This window comes from Chelonia mydas, chromosome 5 (assembly GCF_015237465.2).
Source record: "Chelonia mydas isolate rCheMyd1 chromosome 5, rCheMyd1.pri.v2, whole genome shotgun sequence".
NCBI classification, from domain to species: Eukaryota; Metazoa; Chordata; order Testudines; family Cheloniidae; genus Chelonia; species Chelonia mydas.
Genome location: NC_051245.2, coordinates 97,904,392 through 97,923,808, shown reverse-complemented (window position 1 = coordinate 97,923,808; position 19,417 = coordinate 97,904,392). Strand labels below are relative to the sequence as shown.

Below are 19,417 nucleotides of genomic sequence, written 5' to 3'. Positions count from 1 at the left end.
CCCATCCTAAACACATTCCATACCTGGGATGGACTTCACTCTTCTCTGCAAGGAAGAAGATCTCTTGTAGTCTGTTAAAAATTTGAATAGGTCTTCGTCACTAAGTCGGTCTCCTTCCTGTCAGTAGAAAGACAAATTAATTCTGCTATAAGGGTGCATAGTATTGTTACCTACTTTCATGAATTAGATATGTCTGCAAGACAAAGAGTGAGTAGGTAACTCTGTGTTTTGTATGAATTATCCTTTTGTTCCCCAGTTACAACACTGAGCAGCATTTTTTCAATTCAGTTTACTTTAGTTCATGTTTACCAGCACAATATAAAACTCCACACACTCTAAAATAAAGAGCATACTGTACCTGTTTTATAAAGGTGTTGACAGTCAGAGTGGTCGCTTTGAAGTTTGACACAGCATAACTGTCCTCTGAATTGAGGCTCCTCTCAGAAAGTCTTCTACCTTGGAGCATCATCGTTCTTCTGTCACCAGTAGTTCCTTTCCCTTCAAGCATAAATTACATTTAAAAAAATTCATCTTCTTTTGTGTCAGTATAAAGTCTACCATAAAGCATGACAAATATACCTGAATTTAGTCCTAAAACGCCACAAGCACCCTGTGATCTCAGGGGAACAACAAAAGACCTTAACTTTGCATTTTCCATCAATTCAGTGTAAGGCTATGTAAAAAAATGTAGTAAGTGCAGTATTTATTCTGTTGAGCGAATATCATTGCTGCTGCTGCACGATGCTATTGGTTTCTTTAGCCCATAGCATGACAGGAAGTGGGGCAATCTGGTGTGTGCTGTTGTTGGATTGGGCCTTCTATTCACTGTGGAAGACTTAAAAGGATTGATCTTCCAGCAACGTAAATCAAGAGTAACGCCACTAAAGTCAGTGGGATTCCACTGCCATAAAACTGGTGTAGAATCAAAGTCAGGGCTAGAATGCGTGCAGTGGGAATATGCAGATCATGCATTTAGGGGGCTCCAGCTGACGAGCATGGCAACTTGTGAGTATTATGGGGGAAAGGAAGGAAAAGCTGAGCAGTTCTTAACTACAAAACTGTTGTCAAGAGAATGCTCTTGACACATTGGTACCCTATTAACATTGCTACTAAAGCTTCACATTGCATTGATTAGAATATTAAAACTATTACCATTTAAACTTTCTGCTTCAGACATTTCTCTTTCAAGCGTTGAAAAGTTAAAGAAATTGGTTAAGCTTATGGGAGCCCAGGCGAAAGGCATCCGATATTTCCCCAAACGCTGACAGAAGGACTCAGCTTGGGCTTTCAGTTTCTCAACCTTTTCTTTGCTCTAAAATAAAGAAAGGAAAATACAACATATTAAAAGGCCTAAATTTGACTATGACTATGTGAAGGCAATTTTCACTGTGTATGCTCAGCCTCCTTCAATTCTGCTTATACAGGACCCAACGCAATGACTACTGAAGTCAAGGGGAGTCCATATCATTGTACGAGGCACATATTATACAAGGTCAGCTCAAGTACATGCAACTGCAAAGACGGTTTCTCTCTTTCTGGATGAAATTCATCTTTGTGAAGAGAGCCACCTAAAGGCTTAGACATCACTTAAGTCAACTTACATCCTCAAAAATGGGACTTACGTGTTGCATAGGCCTTTTACTGACCCTCTGCACGGGGTGAGCTTCCTCCTCTGAAGAGCTCACCACCATAGTATCTGGGAGGTAGTGTGATGCAGGCAACTCACATCACATACAGTAGGTTACTGGGCTGTAGTCAGATTACAACTGCTTTCATGTGGCTACTGACCAGGTCCAAATTTGAACTAGTGACCAGAGGTACAAGATAAAGTCCCCCCATAAAGCTGAGTAAATAGTACCCATTATATAAAGAGTCAGTAATTATATATTTACAGTTGAGTGTATAATATGCATTCTTGATATTCACCATAACAAGTCAATAGATGTCATTGTTATATATATTCTGAACAGTTTCATCATAATTATAACCGTTCTTTGTCTGAAATTGACATTCGAAGGCTACGCTAGCTAGGGGCGTGATCTCCTGCTCATGTACACCTACTCATGCTCACTTTCATTGAGCTAGGGTGAGTATACATAGCAGCGTAGCTGCAGCAGCACGGGTCGTGGCAGGGGAGGCACAGCTTGGCTATGCTGGGTACATACCCACCAATTTCAGGCCGTGTCTCTGCTGTCCCTACCCCGGCTACTGCAGCTCTTACAGCAGAACCTCAGTGTTACAAACACCTCAGGAATGGAGGTTGTTTGTAACTCTGAACAAAACGTTATGGTTGCTCTTTCAAAAGTTTACAGCTGAACATTGACTTAATACAGCTTTGAAACTGTACTATGCAGAAGAAAAATGCTGCTTTGAACCATCTTAATTTAAATGAAACAAGCACAGAAACAGTTCCCTTGCCTTGCCAATTTTTTTTTAAACTTTCCCTTTATTTTTTTAGTAGTTTACATTTAACACATTACTGTACTGTATTTGCTTCTTTTTTTGGTCTCGGCTGATGACTGATTACGTACTTCTGGTTCCAAATGAGGTGTGTGGCTGACTGGTCCGTTTGTAACTCTGAAGTTCTACTATATTTCTATTCATGCTAACTCAGTGAGAGCTAGCACAAATATTTGCACCCCTACTCACAGAGCAGACATAACCTAATGGTGAGATACCTTTAGAAATCCAGGAAACATTATCATTCCCCTTTTGAGAGGTAAATAATGATTAACTGAACCAGTAGAGAGACATCTGATGAGATGGTGCCTAACTGCCCACATATACAAATCGATGATTTACACACACAAATCACTGGTTTGTGTCCACACATGGTGCAAATATTTGTGCCCGCCAAACTTTGAAAATTCAGCCCCTGGTTGTTTAACATTGCTCAAAAAACTTTCCAGTTATTGATTTCAGAAGAAGCAAACAATAAAAACATACATCATCTTCTTATGATTTTTTTAACCATTCACATGAACCAGGATTCCATTAATTGTTTTGCAGATTCTAATTGCAATACCAGTTCTCCTTACGTCACCCCCGCCCCCCACTTTGTTAGCATTTAACAGTCTTGACAGTATCATACTTACCTTTCCACCCTCACTTTCTTTTAGAACCATGTAGGGTTCGGCACAGTCTCCAATTTCTCCTTGCTGGAGGACTTTTTCAATCTATCACAATATAGTAAAAGCATGAAAGCCATAAAAGGAAAACATATATGAAGAAAAATACAATCTTTTGCTTTTGCTTCTCTGTAAGTATGAAAGAGCTGGGCTATTTCACAAAGTTAGCCCGGTACTAATACTATTAATAAATTAAACAAATACATAATATAAAATGCCTGTGATTTTCTCGGTGGAATAATCCATCATAGTAATTCTCCCAGCTCCAAATCAGTGCTTAATAAGGAAGCAAAAAGAGTGTCACTGAACCAGGGAAAAGCTAGTGTATCCTAAATGAAAAAAACAGCTCATACCAACCTCATCTGAGAGTTGAAAAAATACATAAACACAGCAAATCAACACTAACTGGTAATTCACTGAAAGCACTAACTGTAATTCAAAATCAAATGGCTGATTTCGTTTTGTTCTTAAATTTCTCTTGGACAGTGGCACAGAAAGCTATTAACATTTATAGGAGCAGTACACTGAGCAGCAATATAACTGTCAGTGTGTGACAGAGATGTCAATAGATTCCTACTCCTGTGATATCAGCGTTATCAGAAGATCTCTAAACAACTAAGCAACAAGAAATTCTTGTTGGTTATTATTACCCTCTCTGAAAACTTCATCTTCATGAACCCAAACCATAGCTATAGTCAGAAAACATGAATTAGAAATCAACAGAATGATACAGCCATTGCTACATACCTTTACTACTAGGTAGATATCAGAAGACGGGTAAGTGATAGAAAATACTGCAGATCTTGCCTGACTAGATGAGTCAATGCAGAGGGTGTGAGATCGTAAGAATCCTTTGAACTGTTCTGAATTCAGGTCACAATGAAAATTTTCAGAGATCTTTAAAACCACAAAAACCAAAATTCCCATATAGTTATTTGTTATCATCCATTGCAAAGCAAAAGTGTATCAAAGGGTAAAACATGAGAACATAAGAAGATAAGATACAAAAAGAGTTAAAAAAGCAGTAGCCAGAACTGCAAAATCAATATGGAAACGCAAGTTTGCACACATGTAAAATTCCTGTTGATTTAAATGGATACAGGATTAGACCATTATTCCACAAAGTGCTGAGCACCCCTAAGCTTAATGGGCCCAGTAGTTGAGACCACTCAGCACCTCACAGCGGACTCAATATATTTCAGGACTAGGTCCTTAATTTTTCACAGTGAAACCAGTTTTGCAAAGAGGGGTTCTGTGAAGAGGAGATCATAAATAGCCACAGAACACATTTTTGTGCAACGTGCTCCATGTAAATTGAAGATCGTCTGCTGCAAGCATTTCATACACGTGAATTCCAGCTGAACATGCGTGACAGCAGATTTTTACCATACTTCCAATAAACCAGGGTAAATTGCCCAGTTTTGGCAACATACCATAAACTGTAACTTCAAAAGACAAGTCACAAAAGAATAATATGAAGTACAGAGCCAAATGTCCCAGCATTTTCAAATTTCAATGAAATTTAGCTGAAAAAAGAACAGACTGTTATTAGCCAGTACGTTATTAATGTTTTGTTATTGTCCTTCGCTCTGCTCTGCCCTTACCTTTTTCCTTTCTTTTACATCATAGAGGGCTATGCATGCAAACAATGGTTCTATTTCTATATCAAATCTGTTGAGGAGAGAGACACAGAACATTAATACTTCATTCTTTGACTGTGCTTATTCAAAAGTAAAGACTCTATTTTAGCTGCTGGTTCCTTTATGAGGAAAGGAGAGACGGGCATGAGACACAAAGTTTAGATCCAGATCCCAGCTCTCCCAAACTTTGGGAGATCTATGAGTCTGGGATTTTTTTAACCTTTAGAAAGACAAGGTACCTGGTTCTCTTGTCTGTTAAATCTGCTTTGCACTCAGATGGCATTTTCTGCCTGGTGAAGGATTCCTCCAGTGTGGGAGACTCCTCCTTCAGTGGCACATTGATTCCTAACCCACCCCAACTCCCAGCCTCTGGTGCAAGAGATGTGCCTGGAAGAAAGGGGGCATGGGCAGAGCATTCCTACACCCTGATGATCCCTGACTGCCACAACAGCTTTGGGGGTGTTGGCAGCTGGACAGTTTACAGTGGCTTTGAGGTTGCTGTCAACTAAGCATGCAGGACTGATTCTTGTTGGTCTGATGTTGTGGGAAGATGTGATTAAGTTGCATTTTCACCTAGGCTAATGTCATTAATTTAACTCAGTGTTAATCCCTATGGATATTAGTCACATCTCTGAAGATCTGGTTCATCTTCAAATAAGAGGGTCTGGGATGACGCAATCATGACTCTTGCCATGCTGAAATTGCATTTGGCAGGACTTTCACATTCACTATTTCTTGAAATTAACAATCACTTCTGAAGTAATGTCCTCTAGTAATATGTAGGTGCACACACAGATGACTCCCAGAGGAGCAGGAGAGAAATTGGCTATCTGCTTGTACTTTCTCATGTTTTCAGAAAAACAATCATAGCCTTGAATAACAAAAATTAGCACATTCCTGGCACAGATTGCTTCCCTATTTAAAAAAATCCAATAACACACACACACACAAAGACCAAATGAGTTTGCTCTTATTACATAGTTTGGGTGGTTTTTCCCCGCATTGTTTCCTTGACAGTCTGAACATTTCTTTAACCACAGATGGACAATTTTTTTACAAGTATCAGCCTAAGAAAGAACAAGGACTCCAAATGGACCTTTGACATTAAAGATGTCTTATAATGGGTGCTGGTGAAATATATTCCAACTGATATATAATGTGACAGGGCCGGGCCAGATGGCTACAGGAGAGTAATAGAAGGCAGATATATTAGCCCCAGGCTAAGTAGATCCCTTTTCCCTGGGTATGGTAAACAAGGAAGGTTCCAGAACAATCAGGAACCTTCTGGAGACAATTAAGACAGGCTGATTAGAACACCTGCAGCCAATCAAGAACCTGCTAGAATCAATTAAGGCAGGCTAATCAGGGCACCTGGTTTTTAAAAAAGGAGCTCACTTCAGTTTGTGGTGTGCGTGTGAGGAGCTGGGAGCAAGAGACACTAGGAGCTGAGAGGGAGAACGCGGACTGTTGGAGGACTGAGGTGTACAAGCATTATCAGACACCAGGAGGAAGGTCCTGTGGTGAGGATAAAGAAGGTGTTGGGAGGAGGCCAAGGGGAAGTGGCCCAGGGAGTTGTAGCTGTTGCACAGCTGTTCCAGGAGGCACTCTAGACAGCTCCATTCCACAGGGCCCTGGGCTGGAACCCGGAGTAGAGGGCGGGCCCCGGTCCCCTCCAAATCCTCCCAACTCCTGGTCAGACACAGGAGTCGTCGATCTGGACTGTGGGTTCAGAAAAACAGCCAAGCTGAGGGCTGCTGTGAAGCTCCAAGGCGAGCAAATCCGCCAATAAGCACAAGACCCACCAAGGTAGAGCAGGAACTTTGTCACCACAAGTTTTCTACACCACAAAAGAATAAGCATGTGATGGTCACATGAATCCTGAGAGAAACAGAAAGACACTTACTTCAGTGTCTGCAGCTTCACCAAAATCCTGTTGCCCAGATGTTCCTTTGGGCAGTCTGGAACTGGTCGTATCTCCACTGCATCCTCCTATTATTAACCACATTATTAGGCACTTATTAATTACATATGGAACCCTTACTCAGTGTAACCAGACAATTACTATAAACAAACTGATTGCAATGTATTGCCTTAATTGAAGAGTGTTCCCCCTCACAAGGAGAAAAGTAAAAACTGACATTTAATTTGGGGCTGGAACCCACTTCTATTCTGTGTTTGTACAGTGTCTAGTAAAATGGGGTCAAAAATAATAAATTTAAACAGATTTGGACTTTTGACCACAATGCCTGTATTTTCCACACAAACCATTTAAAATAAAGGGGGCCACATGGTAGCATTCCCACCCTGATCCTAGCACAAAACACATCCAAACATCCTCTTCCATGGGTGTAAGAGAGTTGAAGACATTATCGTCACTGCAAAATAAGATGTGATTTTCAAATCAGGAGAGCTATCTCGATGCAAAATCCTAATGGAGACAAGGCATAAGTAGTTTTTAACCTAGATGAAGCTAATCAAAGTTGACACCTTTTTGCTCTGAAGACACAACCTAATCTTCAGTGGACTTTTTTTTAAACCTCCTGTTAACTGTTTAACTATTAATGGGAGGTACCTAACACATCTGTAAAGGGCTAGAGTGGACGCTCCCCACATATTTGTTCCCCTAGAGTAAAGAATGTTTGTAGCCTTCTATACTGGGGTGAATTTCACTGGTCCTTAATGCTTCAGCTGGTATCACACATACCCTATCCCATGTGGAAGTTAAGGGATGGGTGAATCAAATTTCGATTTAATTAATATGCTAAATACAGCCAAATATTTACTTACAGTCAGACCCCAACAGCCGTATACAAAATGTCATCTGAATATCAGTCCATAGCTCATCCTTAGGGAAAGTGCCCCCTCTGAATAAGGAGCAGACACTGTAACTGTGTAGCCAGAGAGGCCTGTGGAGCTTCCTTGGATCAGCAGACTGAGAGGCCATTACCTTCTGCAGGGGGCTCTAATTCCCATATTTATTAGTGTCAGAAGAAACTAATACACTTTTTAAGATTTTCTATCTAAAAATGTGAGACTAAAACGCACATATTGAAAGTTCTCAGAGCTCACCTCGTCCGTGGCTGGGTAGAGGGCAAAGAGCTCGGCATGCCTATTGGCTCGCCGTGCTTCTTCGTTCTGCCTTTCAAAGTCCTCCACACTAATATGCTGCAGCAGATTTTCCAGCCGTGGATCGGGCTGCAGGGTGCGAGGATTAAAGTCACACGATGTCAGGGTGGTTCGTCCGGTCTCATCACAGAGTACATTTAAGGGCCTGGGATCTGCCTGTTGGAGAGAGACACAAGACTGAAATCTCTAACAAAAAAGGATAACTTGGACACTGGAGCTACTCAGAGCTTGTTTTTACTTGGGGTTATCCTCTTGCAAATATTTCCTCAAACTCACCCATGCTGCTAGGCCTATATCACATTTGGTGATAGGTAGGCAGACAGTGTGCTATCCATGGCTGATGACATGACTTGGTCCTCTCTGTTTCCTTGTACTCTGCACTTGCTGCCTCTCACAACAGGCTTAGATTATAAACTCTTTGGGGAAGGGGCAGTGATTTTGTTATGTGTTTGTACAGTGCCGAACACAATAGGGCCTCAATTCTTGACTGGGACCTCTAGGTGCTACCACAAATAATAGATAATAATACATTAAAGTTACTTTGTAAAATTGATCTATTATGCATTACTGAAGACTTTTAGACCACTCTGTATCATTTAGATTTCTTTGCACTGTGGCTGGGAGTTACAGTGTGAGATTGGAGCTGTACCGGGTATGGTGACACTAGTACTCATGAGCTGGCACTACTGTTTAAAGGACCCCAAGTAAAAACTCTTGTTGTGTAGTTGGGTTTGCCGCTAGAGTTGGGATAGTGGTGAAGAAGCCAGGCTGCGTGCCTCTTCTTCTCCAGTCCTGCTTCTGGAGGGGAGTTGGGAGGATTGGGCCATGAGTTACCTTCCTCATTGGTCCCAAAGTTCAAGAGAGGGGGGTAATGGGATAGGAGTTGCCTCAGTCCCACTGCTAGGAGTGGAGGGGAAGATCCAGCTGCAGTTTACCTCTCCCTCCAGTCCCACTCAAAAGTTTGGAAGTGTGAGGAAAGTCAGCTCATGAGTTGCTGAGACTATATTGGACCCAAAAGACTAGTGATCTAGGCAGTTCCTTGTTTAACTTGACTCTGTGCTCAAGAAGGATAACAGGATGGTAAAAAATGGTGAAAGAGAGTTATCTGTGCTCACTTTTGAAAACAGAAAGGAATCAGGTAATTGCACAGGTGAGAACAACAACAGTAATATGGTTTGTATTCCATAACTTCAACTACACTGGTCCAGATTTATCCCAGGTCAATGTCAGCAGCTGCTCAGGACCTTGGCGGAAGCCACCTCTGCAACATAATGTCTCCAAGGAGGGGGGCAAACAAAAAGAACTAAATCCTTCCCTTCTCCATCACCCCAGCTGGAGGCCAGCACAGTCCAAAATGTGACAGTGCTGGCTGTGCATTGAGTGCAGTCCAGGGAAACAGTGAAGCAGTACACGTCATCCTCCTCCACCAGCGGGGCCTGCTTGTATTGAAGACAGTGGCAAAACTTCTACTGTTTTCAATGGTGCAAGATCAAGCTCCAAAGCTGCATATGTATGCATACACTGGGGCTGAAAACTCAAGGGGACACTGGCAGATGCAACACTGCCTGCCCTCTATTGAGGTCAACACCCCTTGAGGTGCAGTGGGCCAGGCTGGTGCCCAGAGGGGTTTTTACTCATCAATGCTATGAGCCTGTCTTAACATACTTGCACTCTAGCAGTGGTTACAGAACTTCGCCTTGAAGGCACACATGCATAAATAATGTGCACATTAGAGTTATACTGCAAAACATAATCAAAGCATAACATAAAAATAATTGTATGATTAGGGAGCCTCCTTTAAAGGAAGGCAGGATATTTGAGAATCTAATTTAAATAGACGAAGCACAATACCTGATAGCTGGCATCATTGCAATCCAATGTTTCCGATTCGAATGTTTGTTTTTGAAGGGTCTTATGAAAATCCTTTCGAGATCCCTTTTTTTTAAAGGTGCAAGTTTCTGAATTTCCTTGGTTTCTTTAAATAACACAAGCCGGCCAGTCAGGATGGCGGGAGAGTTAATGAAAATAAAATAAACAAAGTAAGCAAATAAAAAAGGTTCCATGTGAAGTATTATTGCACAAGGAGGGCAGTGTGGCACTGTTTTAATGGGCTAAAGAATGCAATGTTTATTTGGGGTACCACTCTGTTTGCAGGCTCTTTTCATAATACAGTATTTTTTAAAAGGATCATTCGTTTATATCACAATTTGCAGAGAAAGGAGCGCCGCAACTCAACTCTTACACAGTGCAGTTAACAGAAGAGCTTGACGTGGGCACAGTTCCTACGACTGGCTCCTCAAAGGCTCCAGCTCCTACAGGGATTGATTTGTCCAGAGTCCTGATTAGGAACATTTGCATTCTAGCTGGTTCCCTGCTGGTGCAGTTACATTACAGGGAACACACTAGAAACTGGTCTCTTCTGAACTGCTATTATGGTACCTCAGCTTCAATTTGCCGTGCCAGAAGACACATCTAAGGCTAACCAGCACAAGTAGCCAGCACTCCTTAGCCTCTTCAAACTGTGCACTTGTACAGTGTAAACAATAAAATGCAATACAGACTAAAGAATATTAATAGATTCCATTTCAAAATACAGGCTGTCTGTTAAACAGAGTAGCAAATGTATCGTTAACTCTGATTTTTGAAAAGCCAGATAAAAGCAGAGAGGAAAAATACCTAGCATCTGGTAGTACCTCCAATAACCAAAAAATAATTTCATAAACTGTGATTATTTAGTATTAAAACCATCAAAACTTGGCATGGAAGAAAAGTCTGTATAAGAAATCCTATCTGTAAATGTTATCAACAAAATATGACTTTAATGACCACAATGGTCAAGTGCAGAAGAGGTAAAACAAAGAAATGTATTAGTGGATGTGTTGGAATGTGTACTTTAAATAAGAACCACTACCAGGGGTCAAGCAGATCCTAGGATACAGCATGTGCTGACATAATCCATACTACAGTATAGTAGAGTGCAATCATTTGTAAATCCAGCAAACCCCGATGACAAGAGTGTTTTACAGTAAAGATTCCAACACGACATCTCACAATAGTGACACGGCAGCGGTTCAGAGTATTATTATAGAAGACTGCAGTATACTTTGTAGAAGGAAGCATTCACTTACTATGGATTGCAAGTGGACTCGTTCAGTGAACTGACACTTAAATTACAGCATTAAAATCTCACAAAGGTTTAATGATTGGACCATATTCAATGATAGCATAGATCAGTGGTTCTTAACTTGCAGCCCAGTCAGCACACAGCTGCTGCCCATGTGACATCCTCAGGGCCATACGGGTAGTATTTTGGGTGACCAGATGACAAGAACAAAATATTGGGACATGTGGGGGGAGGGGGCAGCCACAGGCTCACCTCCCCTCCCCCCCTCCATCCCCCCAAAACCGGCTCTAGGTTTTTTGCCGCCCCAAGCGAAAAAAAAAGCCGGAGTGTTGCCGAAGCAAAATATCAGGACAAATGGCGTCCCGACCGTACATCGGTCGGGATGCGGGACAAAAAACTAATTATGAGACAGTCCCAATTTTATCAGGACATCTGGTCACCCTAGTAGTATTGGATGCAGCCCACATAACACATCGTGGGCTGATATGCGGCCCACAGTCGTAACTAGGTTGAGTACCACTGGCGTAGATGTTTACATTAGTTTAAGTTAGGTACTCTATAAGCAGCTGAGGTGTGTGACATGCCACTTATAATGCATGCTGTTGGAATTCATACAATTTTATCTAGGTTCTTCTGCCATGATCATCACTGTAGTACCAAAAGTACAGCTGGGAGTGAGCCTCCCAGCCTGGACAGACAGACCTGTGCTAGTGGGGCTTGCGCTAGCATGCTAAAAATAGCTGTGTGGACATTGTGGCACCAGCCCAAGCCTGCCCTGTCCCCTGAGCCCAAGCTCAGATGGCCGTGTGTCTCCAAGCTCTCTCGTTACTGGAACCCTGTGTGCTGCAAATTGATACGGCAAATGCAGTTACGGGAATGGTCTTGCATACTGACCTTTACAAGGCACATTTAGTACTATTTTTGGGTTTAAATCAGACCATTAGGTCTGCTTGATCTAACCTAGTATTTTTGTCTTGGTTTCATCTGCACAGCCCGCATTAAAATTTATAGGAATCATGAGTTACAGTCCCACGCATCTCAATGAAAATATTATCCTAACTGCCTCAACAAGGTTAAGATATGCCATAGAAATGAATTCAGGACTTACAATGACATTGCTGAAATGATGGCACCTCTTGTTATTTTATTTTTAAAAGCTATCTCACAGGTGTGAGAACCAGCATGCATCCCAGATCTAGGACAGTGTGTTGTCTTGCAGTAAATAATACGGAAGCTGGAACTGTGCTTAGTTTAATGATGGACTGAAAATCATAGAATACCACGGTTGGAAGGGACCTCAGGAGGTCATCTAGTCCAGCCCCCTGCTCAAAGCAGGATGAATCCCCAATTTTTGCCCCAGATCCCAAATGGCCTCCTCAAGGATTGAACTCACAACCCGGGGTTTAGCAGGCCAAAGCTCAAACCACTGAGCTATCCCTCCCCCGCCACTGAGCTATCCCTCCCCCAAAATGGCCGCAAACTCATAAAGAAGTCCATGACCAAAATCCAAGAGACCTCTTCAGTTCACATCAGTTCACAAGTTCCATAGCACAACTCTACTATATTGTATTGGTTGGTCTGTTTGATTTAAAAAGTACAATTTATTCAAATAGTTATTATACATTACAATTCCCTTTTAATTCTGAAGGGGTATTTAGTAACCTTCAGAGCGGTAAGAATGAGATCTTTATTGAGGATACTGAGAGGCCAATATTCCTTGCTGAAAGACCTGCACTGAGGAGCAGCCTGGCCCCAGCATGCACAGCAAACTGGGTACCTCGTGAATCCTGACCCTCTTCCTCTAGCGCCACTCATTATCCTACAAAGATGATCTCTCAATACTATGCATAGATAAATGTGTTGGTCCTAACACACATGCTGCTTTGTTTGTTTGTGATTGTTTTAAATGGAGCTCCCTTATATTTTATTTAATGTAGCACACCCAATGCATTCTGTGTTTGATATGGTAAAAGACATGCACAGTCTCATCTACCCTCAACTTGCTCACTCAGTGGCCTTTTGCTGTGGAAAACAAGCAGAAATGTCTAACAATGGCATTGCTGGCACACTGCAAATTAACTGTCAGAAAGGAACAGTAAGGACTACTGCTCTCCCAGATTCACTTCCCAACTTAAATATCACAAACTTGACAAGCAAAAGGATCTCTGGGTGAAGTACATATAAAGAGGTAGGACGGAAGGCAAAAGGGAGCATAAAATGATGAAGTGCTGCAGATCGGAAGGGTAAAACCACAGGAAGTTTGAACCCTAACTCTGCGGGCAACAAGTTCCATAGCACAACTCTACATTATGGGAAAGGCTGCTGTGGTGCTATTTATTCCCTGCTGCTGCTGGCAATTGAGCCAAATATTACAGCAATGTCATGGCTTAACATTGTTCAAGAGAGAAATTAGGAATAAGGAAGTAGATATCATGAAACAGGCTTAGTGATTTAAACAGAAATGCAATGAGTTCAGAGCTCTGTTGAATAATTTTAACAGTAAAGTCTTCTACATTCAGCATGATATTCATCAGGTATCCAAGTGACATTTTTACTGCGATATCAGGAATGCATACATTTTGATATGTTCCATACTAACATTTTATAGCCAGTCTCCTTCTCTCAGTTAAAATATTCTGATTTGCTCAGCTTCCTTTCCATAACCTTTCCAAAGCAACAGCTAAGCACCTTAATGCCTTGATGCCTTGCATAAGTGATAATAAGTACTTATGGATCAGGCAGACACTTTTTTTGCCCCTACATTTGGGGAGTAACTGAATTATATGCACCAATGTGTTTGAATTTTAATTGTTTACCCGTTCACTGAGAACGTAAAATGAAGTCATAAAAGAGAAGGCACCATTCCTTGACATCCCTGCTCTCCTTGAGTGTGACCTTATTCTGGAATTGCCTTAATCACCCAGGATGAAAGACAGGAACTCTAAGCTGTTTTATTTTAGAGTCCCTAACATTCAAAAAGAGGTTTTATTGTTCCTGGAGGTAAAGCAAGAAACCACCTAAACCTCAGCAAACAGTTTTAATTATTCAGGTGCTTAACTTTCTTGTCAACTACTGAACATACCAGAAATTACTTTTTTTCCTCCTGCTTCTCCAAAAATTTTCATGGAAAATACTCACTTTGAAAAGTTTTTCTAATACCACCACATGACGGCAGTTAACATTGACAAAGCGACAAGCCCTGTTTTCAGTGAACAGCCCAAACTACTGGCCCAGAAGAAGACACTCCCGCTCTAAGGAGTAAAAGCAGAGCCTTCCAAACTGCTACAGCAGCCTCTGGGCTGAACAGCGCCCCCAGTCATCATCACACTCCCAGTTAATGACAGCAGTTATGGATCTACCAGCTATCCAGTCACGGATGGTGGCCAGTATTCAATAACATGTAAGAAACCTCCAGTGGACAATTATAGAAAAACTTGCAGTGGGAAGCGTCAGAAATAAGTGGTTGTCTTATGTCCTGAAGAATGAGGGTCGTACATTATAAAACAATTATTCTGCCTAATGGAACTTGGGATACTACCCCTATAAATGTCTAACCCTTTTTTGGAGTTTTGTAGTGTTTCAGTGAAGACCCTCTAAGCCAACAGGAGAGAGTTCTCCCATCGGCTTAGTTACTGAGAGGCAGAAGCTATGTCAATGGGAGTATCCGCTGGTCAATGTAGTGCTGTCTACACCAGGGGTTAGATCAGTATAACTATGTTATGTCAGGGGTGTGGATTTTTACACCGCTGAGTGATGCAGTTATACTCAGATAGGTCTGTAGTGCAGACCAGACCTAAGCAACTCCATTTTTCCTCCCTGACTGAATCCTGATCTGACAATTTCTGCTGCCTATTCTACATCTCTTTCTCTTCTTCAACCCCCACTCCACCCTCTTGTCTCTCTCCGCAGGAACTTTCCAATTTGTTTTAGGTGAAAGTTGACAAATGACATCAGCTTCCTCATTAATCCACATCTCTGAAGGGTGTTTTTCTGCCACGCCTCTATCTGCTCCCTAGATCTTCTGACCTTCTTCCATTCCTTTCAGCTGCACATCACCACTCCCTGCAGCTTCCAGTTGAGAGGAAAAGTGGGTGTGAAGAGGGCTCTTCAGTCCTTCATTTCAGCAGTTCTCAAACTGTGGGTTGGGACCCCAAAGTGGGTCACAACCCCATTTTAAGGGGTCGCCAGAGCTGGCATTAGACTTACTGGGGTCTGGGGCTGGAGCCGAAGCCCAAGCCCCACCGCCTGGGGCGAAAGCCGAAGTCTGAGCCCCACGACCTGTGGCCAAAGCCCAAGGGCTTCAGTCCTGGGCAGTGGGGCTCAAGTTACAGGCCTTCCCACCTGGGTCTGAAGCCCATGGACTTTGGCTTTGGTCCCCCCCACCTGGGGCAGCAGGGCTCGGGTGGGCTCAGGTTTTGGTCCCTCCTCCTGGTGTCATGCAGTAATTTTTGTTGTCAGAAGGGGGTCGCAGTGCAATGAAGTTTGAGAACCCCTGCTCTATTTATTGGCCCCAAGGAACTGTGGTTGGCCAGGCACAAATCAGAGCAGCCTTTGAGTGGCATACATCTCAACTCATTCTCAGCTCAGTATTGAGGCAACCATGTACCCATGTATATATACATATTATATATATTCAGCAGAAATATATACACATGCAAAATACTTTTGTACATCTGAGGATTTCAAAGCACTTAATAAATATTAAGTAAACCTTACAATGCCCTTCCAAATGGAGTATTATTACTATCTTTTTACAGATTGACCAATGCATAGTTTAAATAACCTATTCAAGGTCACAGCAAGATAGTAGCAAAATCAGGAACAGAACAGAACCTATATTCCCTGGCTCCCAATTCTTACTTTGATTCCTCAAATATTTTGATGCAACTGTTCACAAAAAACACGTGTGCATAATTCCCTTTACCCGGATGACCAAGATAGTAAAACATACCATAAGCCTGAGTATGCGTGTGTATAGGAAACAGTATTTGTATGACTTCATTTACATCTATATGTACATAATTCATCAGAGCATTTTGTAATATTCTATATATGCTGTTGTCTGTCTCTATTACTTTACTGCTTACTACATTTGTGCACACAGACAAATTTTACAAGGTAGTCCCTTATAGATTAAATGAGGCATAAACTTGCAGGGCATTTACCAAAAAAAAAATTTGTAAAGGGAGTCACAGTTAGAGAGCATCCATGCTCTGTGTAGTGTAGATATTCAGACTGAAATGTACTGCTAGCTTATCATTAGTGACCTAGGGTTGCCAGGTGTCCGGTTTTTGACCAGAACGCCCGGTTGAAAAGGGACCCTGGCAGCTCCAGTCAGCACTGCTGACCGGGTCATTAAAAGTCCGGTTGGCGCTGCGGGCAGGCTCCCTGCCTGGCTCCGCGCAACTCCCGGAAAGCTGTCAGCATGTCCCTCTGGGTCCTAGGCGGAGGGACGGCCACGGGGGAAGAGAAGCAGAGGGTAGGGCCACGAAGGGCGCCGAGCTCCTGCAGTGTCCCGTTTAGAATTTTGAAAAGGTGGTTACCCTACTCTCGACTGTGCTGGGAGCCCCCTGCGGGCTTGCTGTCAGCGTGGGGAGTCCCCTTCAGGCACACTGTCAGTGCTGCCCTAACTCTAACCCTGCCCTTAATTTCCTGCAACTGTGAAAATTCAGATCAATCAAAATTCAGGGGTAGGGGGATGCTTAAAACCTGTAGTTTTGTGCAACTGAGAAAATTCAAACCCATAAACGTAATTTTAAAATGCTGGAAAATAAAAAAAATTGAAATTACAAAAAAAAAAAAAATGGAATTCAGCCAAGCCTAACCATATGATCTGATTAATTTACCAATTGCCAAAAAGGGAGTTGCTAACAAACAATGCACTTCAGCCTGGACACCCACAGACTCCCTTTAACGTTTTTTAAAATACTCCTCAAAATAGCTAATGGGAGCTGAAGCATTTAGCAACTCTCAAGCCCTTGCTAATGGGGTCTTGATAGGTACGTCACTGACTCTGCACCTTGAATTACACTGACCAATATAAACTGAGGGAATAGCTTTGCAACTGCTCAAAGTATTATCTGAAACAAGATAGCTGACTCTGACAGTATGCTAACAATCATATGACTACAGTCAATTCTCATGGGAGAGAGACAGTGACACAGAACTCATGCTTAGGCTACTGACGTTGTGTTTCTCTTTCAAGTCTCCAGTGGAAATCAGTTTATCTCAAAATTCTAAGTTGAGGTTAAAGAAAGGACACACTCAGCACAATTTCAATCCACATTTTGCTTCCACTTATTTTGATAATATCAAATAAGTTAAAGTACAAAACAGTTCACTAACCACTTTATTGCTGAAGGAGGTAAATCCAGCAACCTACTTGACTAATACTACTCTTGAACAAACTGCGCTTGGTATATCCTGATGATTATTTGACACACTCCACAAGAAACTGTTTCCAGTGCACAGGCATGTTCTGGCAGCAGTGGAAGTCTACCCATAAATGGTATTTCTGGCTTTGACATTCAATCTGTTATCTGATAAGAGATTCTGAAATAATCTTTGAAACCTGGTTCTCTGTCGAAACCGACAAAGGTGACAGAGCTTTATAAATTAAACCAGCAGGACAGATTTCATTCTTTCTCCATCTCTCCGCAAATCTTCAGAGACACAGGTTCAATAGCATTTAAAACGTTTTAAAAATACAGACTCTAAAAAGCTCTATTGCCTACAAAAGCCTTTAAACTACGGGTATGTCTACATGGCAATCACAGAATTTGATTGCAGCTCATGTAGACGTACCTGAACAGTTTAGCTAGCTCACATGCCAGAGCAGAGCACCAGCTTCAGCACAGGCTGTAGAAGCATGGCTGGAACCCTGGTAATTACTTGGGCAGCTAGTAAACATTAAAGCCATGCCCTTGCAGCTTGACTGCTCCAGTCCAGTACCCAACCAGCTAGATTAAAACTAGTTTAGATATCTCCACACGAGTTGCAATCAGAGCCCGTGATTAGTTGTCTTATATAAACACTTAAGTTTGTGTTTATACCTTTGAACTCAATGGAAATACACATTTTTACTTCCTTATCCCATCTTATTTATAATGATAAAAATGATATTTATCTAGAGATCTTTACCCTGACAGATCCCAAAGCACTTCACAAACTTAAATAACATGTAAACTCTGAACAGGGATTCCCTTCATCCACCAGTGAATTACGAACATCCTGGGGATGACACAGAAAAATGGTCTAACAGCACACAGCAACACCACATACAGTTTAGGACAGGAAATGAAGAGTACCTTATCATATTTAGAGGGAAGACAGAATTTAAGTAGAGAGAATGTTATTAGTCAGTTTGGGATTTGGTCAGGATTTTGTGAATGGTGCCATGGGAATTTTAATGACCACAAGTGATCAGGACCTCCGTTTCACATCTCCTCCCAAAAGTGGAGTATGTGAATCTATTTAAATAGTTTCACATGGCTATTGTGTAGCAATTAAAAATGAGTAGTATAAAAATACACTATTGATATTGCACAGAAATCATTCATCACTTAATATGAAATACTTCCCTCTGGATTTATTGTTCTTCTATCAAAAAACGAAGCAACAGCAAGAATTTTTAACTATAGTGCATCTGCCCAAACAAAACAAAACAATTTAAAAATCGCACTGAAAATGCACTATTACCTTCAGCTATTCAAAATTCTCTTCTGTGGGATTAGTTATAACAACACATATTATGTTAAAATACAGAAAGGTATTTGCTGTTTTATTTGCAAATATGTAACTTACTTTCGATTCACAATTAGCCACTCCCGAATATATGTCTGAACACAATCCCTGACATGTGGATCCAATTCAACACTGTGAAAGATAATAAAAAATACATGTTAATACTTTAAAAACATTGTCATGTCTGAGAAGTGGAAGATTGATCTGTACTGCATGTGTTATCTTGCTGGAATATTTGCTGCTGTTCTGGTTTTAACAGAATTAACTATTTACCACTCAAGGTAGCTCATGAATACAAGACTAATGCAACGTTTGATGGCAACCATAAAATACTGCAAAACAAAAGAAAGTGTCCAGGCATGAACGCAAGGTCTCAGACAGGATCATAGTCAGAGCAGCGAGCCCCTCCTGTCACTCATGCCACTGCAGCTCCATGGCTATTTTTAGCAGGTTAGCTCGATCAGCACTAATGCAGGTATGTCTCCTTACGCCGAAAATTACACGTTACAGCTCCAGTGAAAACATACCCTAAATTAGCAAACAATAAATTTCCTGTAACTGGTACAGCATTTTTTGTTGTTTGGTTTTGATTTTGTAGTGTAGGTAAGATCCTTTCAATTGGTTTGGCTGGTGATCTGTCCTCCCTGCTCTCTCTA

The 19,417-nt window shown here is 41.6% G+C and overlaps 1 protein-coding gene across 2 annotated transcripts in view; it reads right to left on the bottom strand.

Moving 5' to 3' along the window:
* The window catches only part of DOCK8 (dedicator of cytokinesis 8), a 133,441-nt gene that overhangs the window by 82,606 nt on the left and 31,418 nt on the right, over nt 1-19,417 (bottom strand). For both annotated transcript variants that reach the window (XM_007065576.4, XM_027827861.3), the window contains 10 exons: nt 18,822-18,893; nt 9,746-9,869; nt 7,838-8,050; nt 6,672-6,757; nt 4,733-4,799; nt 3,876-4,025; nt 3,096-3,176; nt 1,153-1,312; nt 359-498; nt 24-117 (listed from right to left, as the gene is read on the bottom strand). In XM_007065576.4, coding sequence (XP_007065638.3) covers nt 24-117; nt 359-498; nt 1,153-1,312; nt 3,096-3,176; nt 3,876-4,025; nt 4,733-4,799; nt 6,672-6,757; nt 7,838-8,050; nt 9,746-9,869; nt 18,822-18,893 — 1,187 coding nt within the window. The remainder of the gene's footprint in view (nt 1-23; nt 118-358; nt 499-1,152; nt 1,313-3,095; nt 3,177-3,875; nt 4,026-4,732; nt 4,800-6,671; nt 6,758-7,837; nt 8,051-9,745; nt 9,870-18,821; nt 18,894-19,417) is intronic.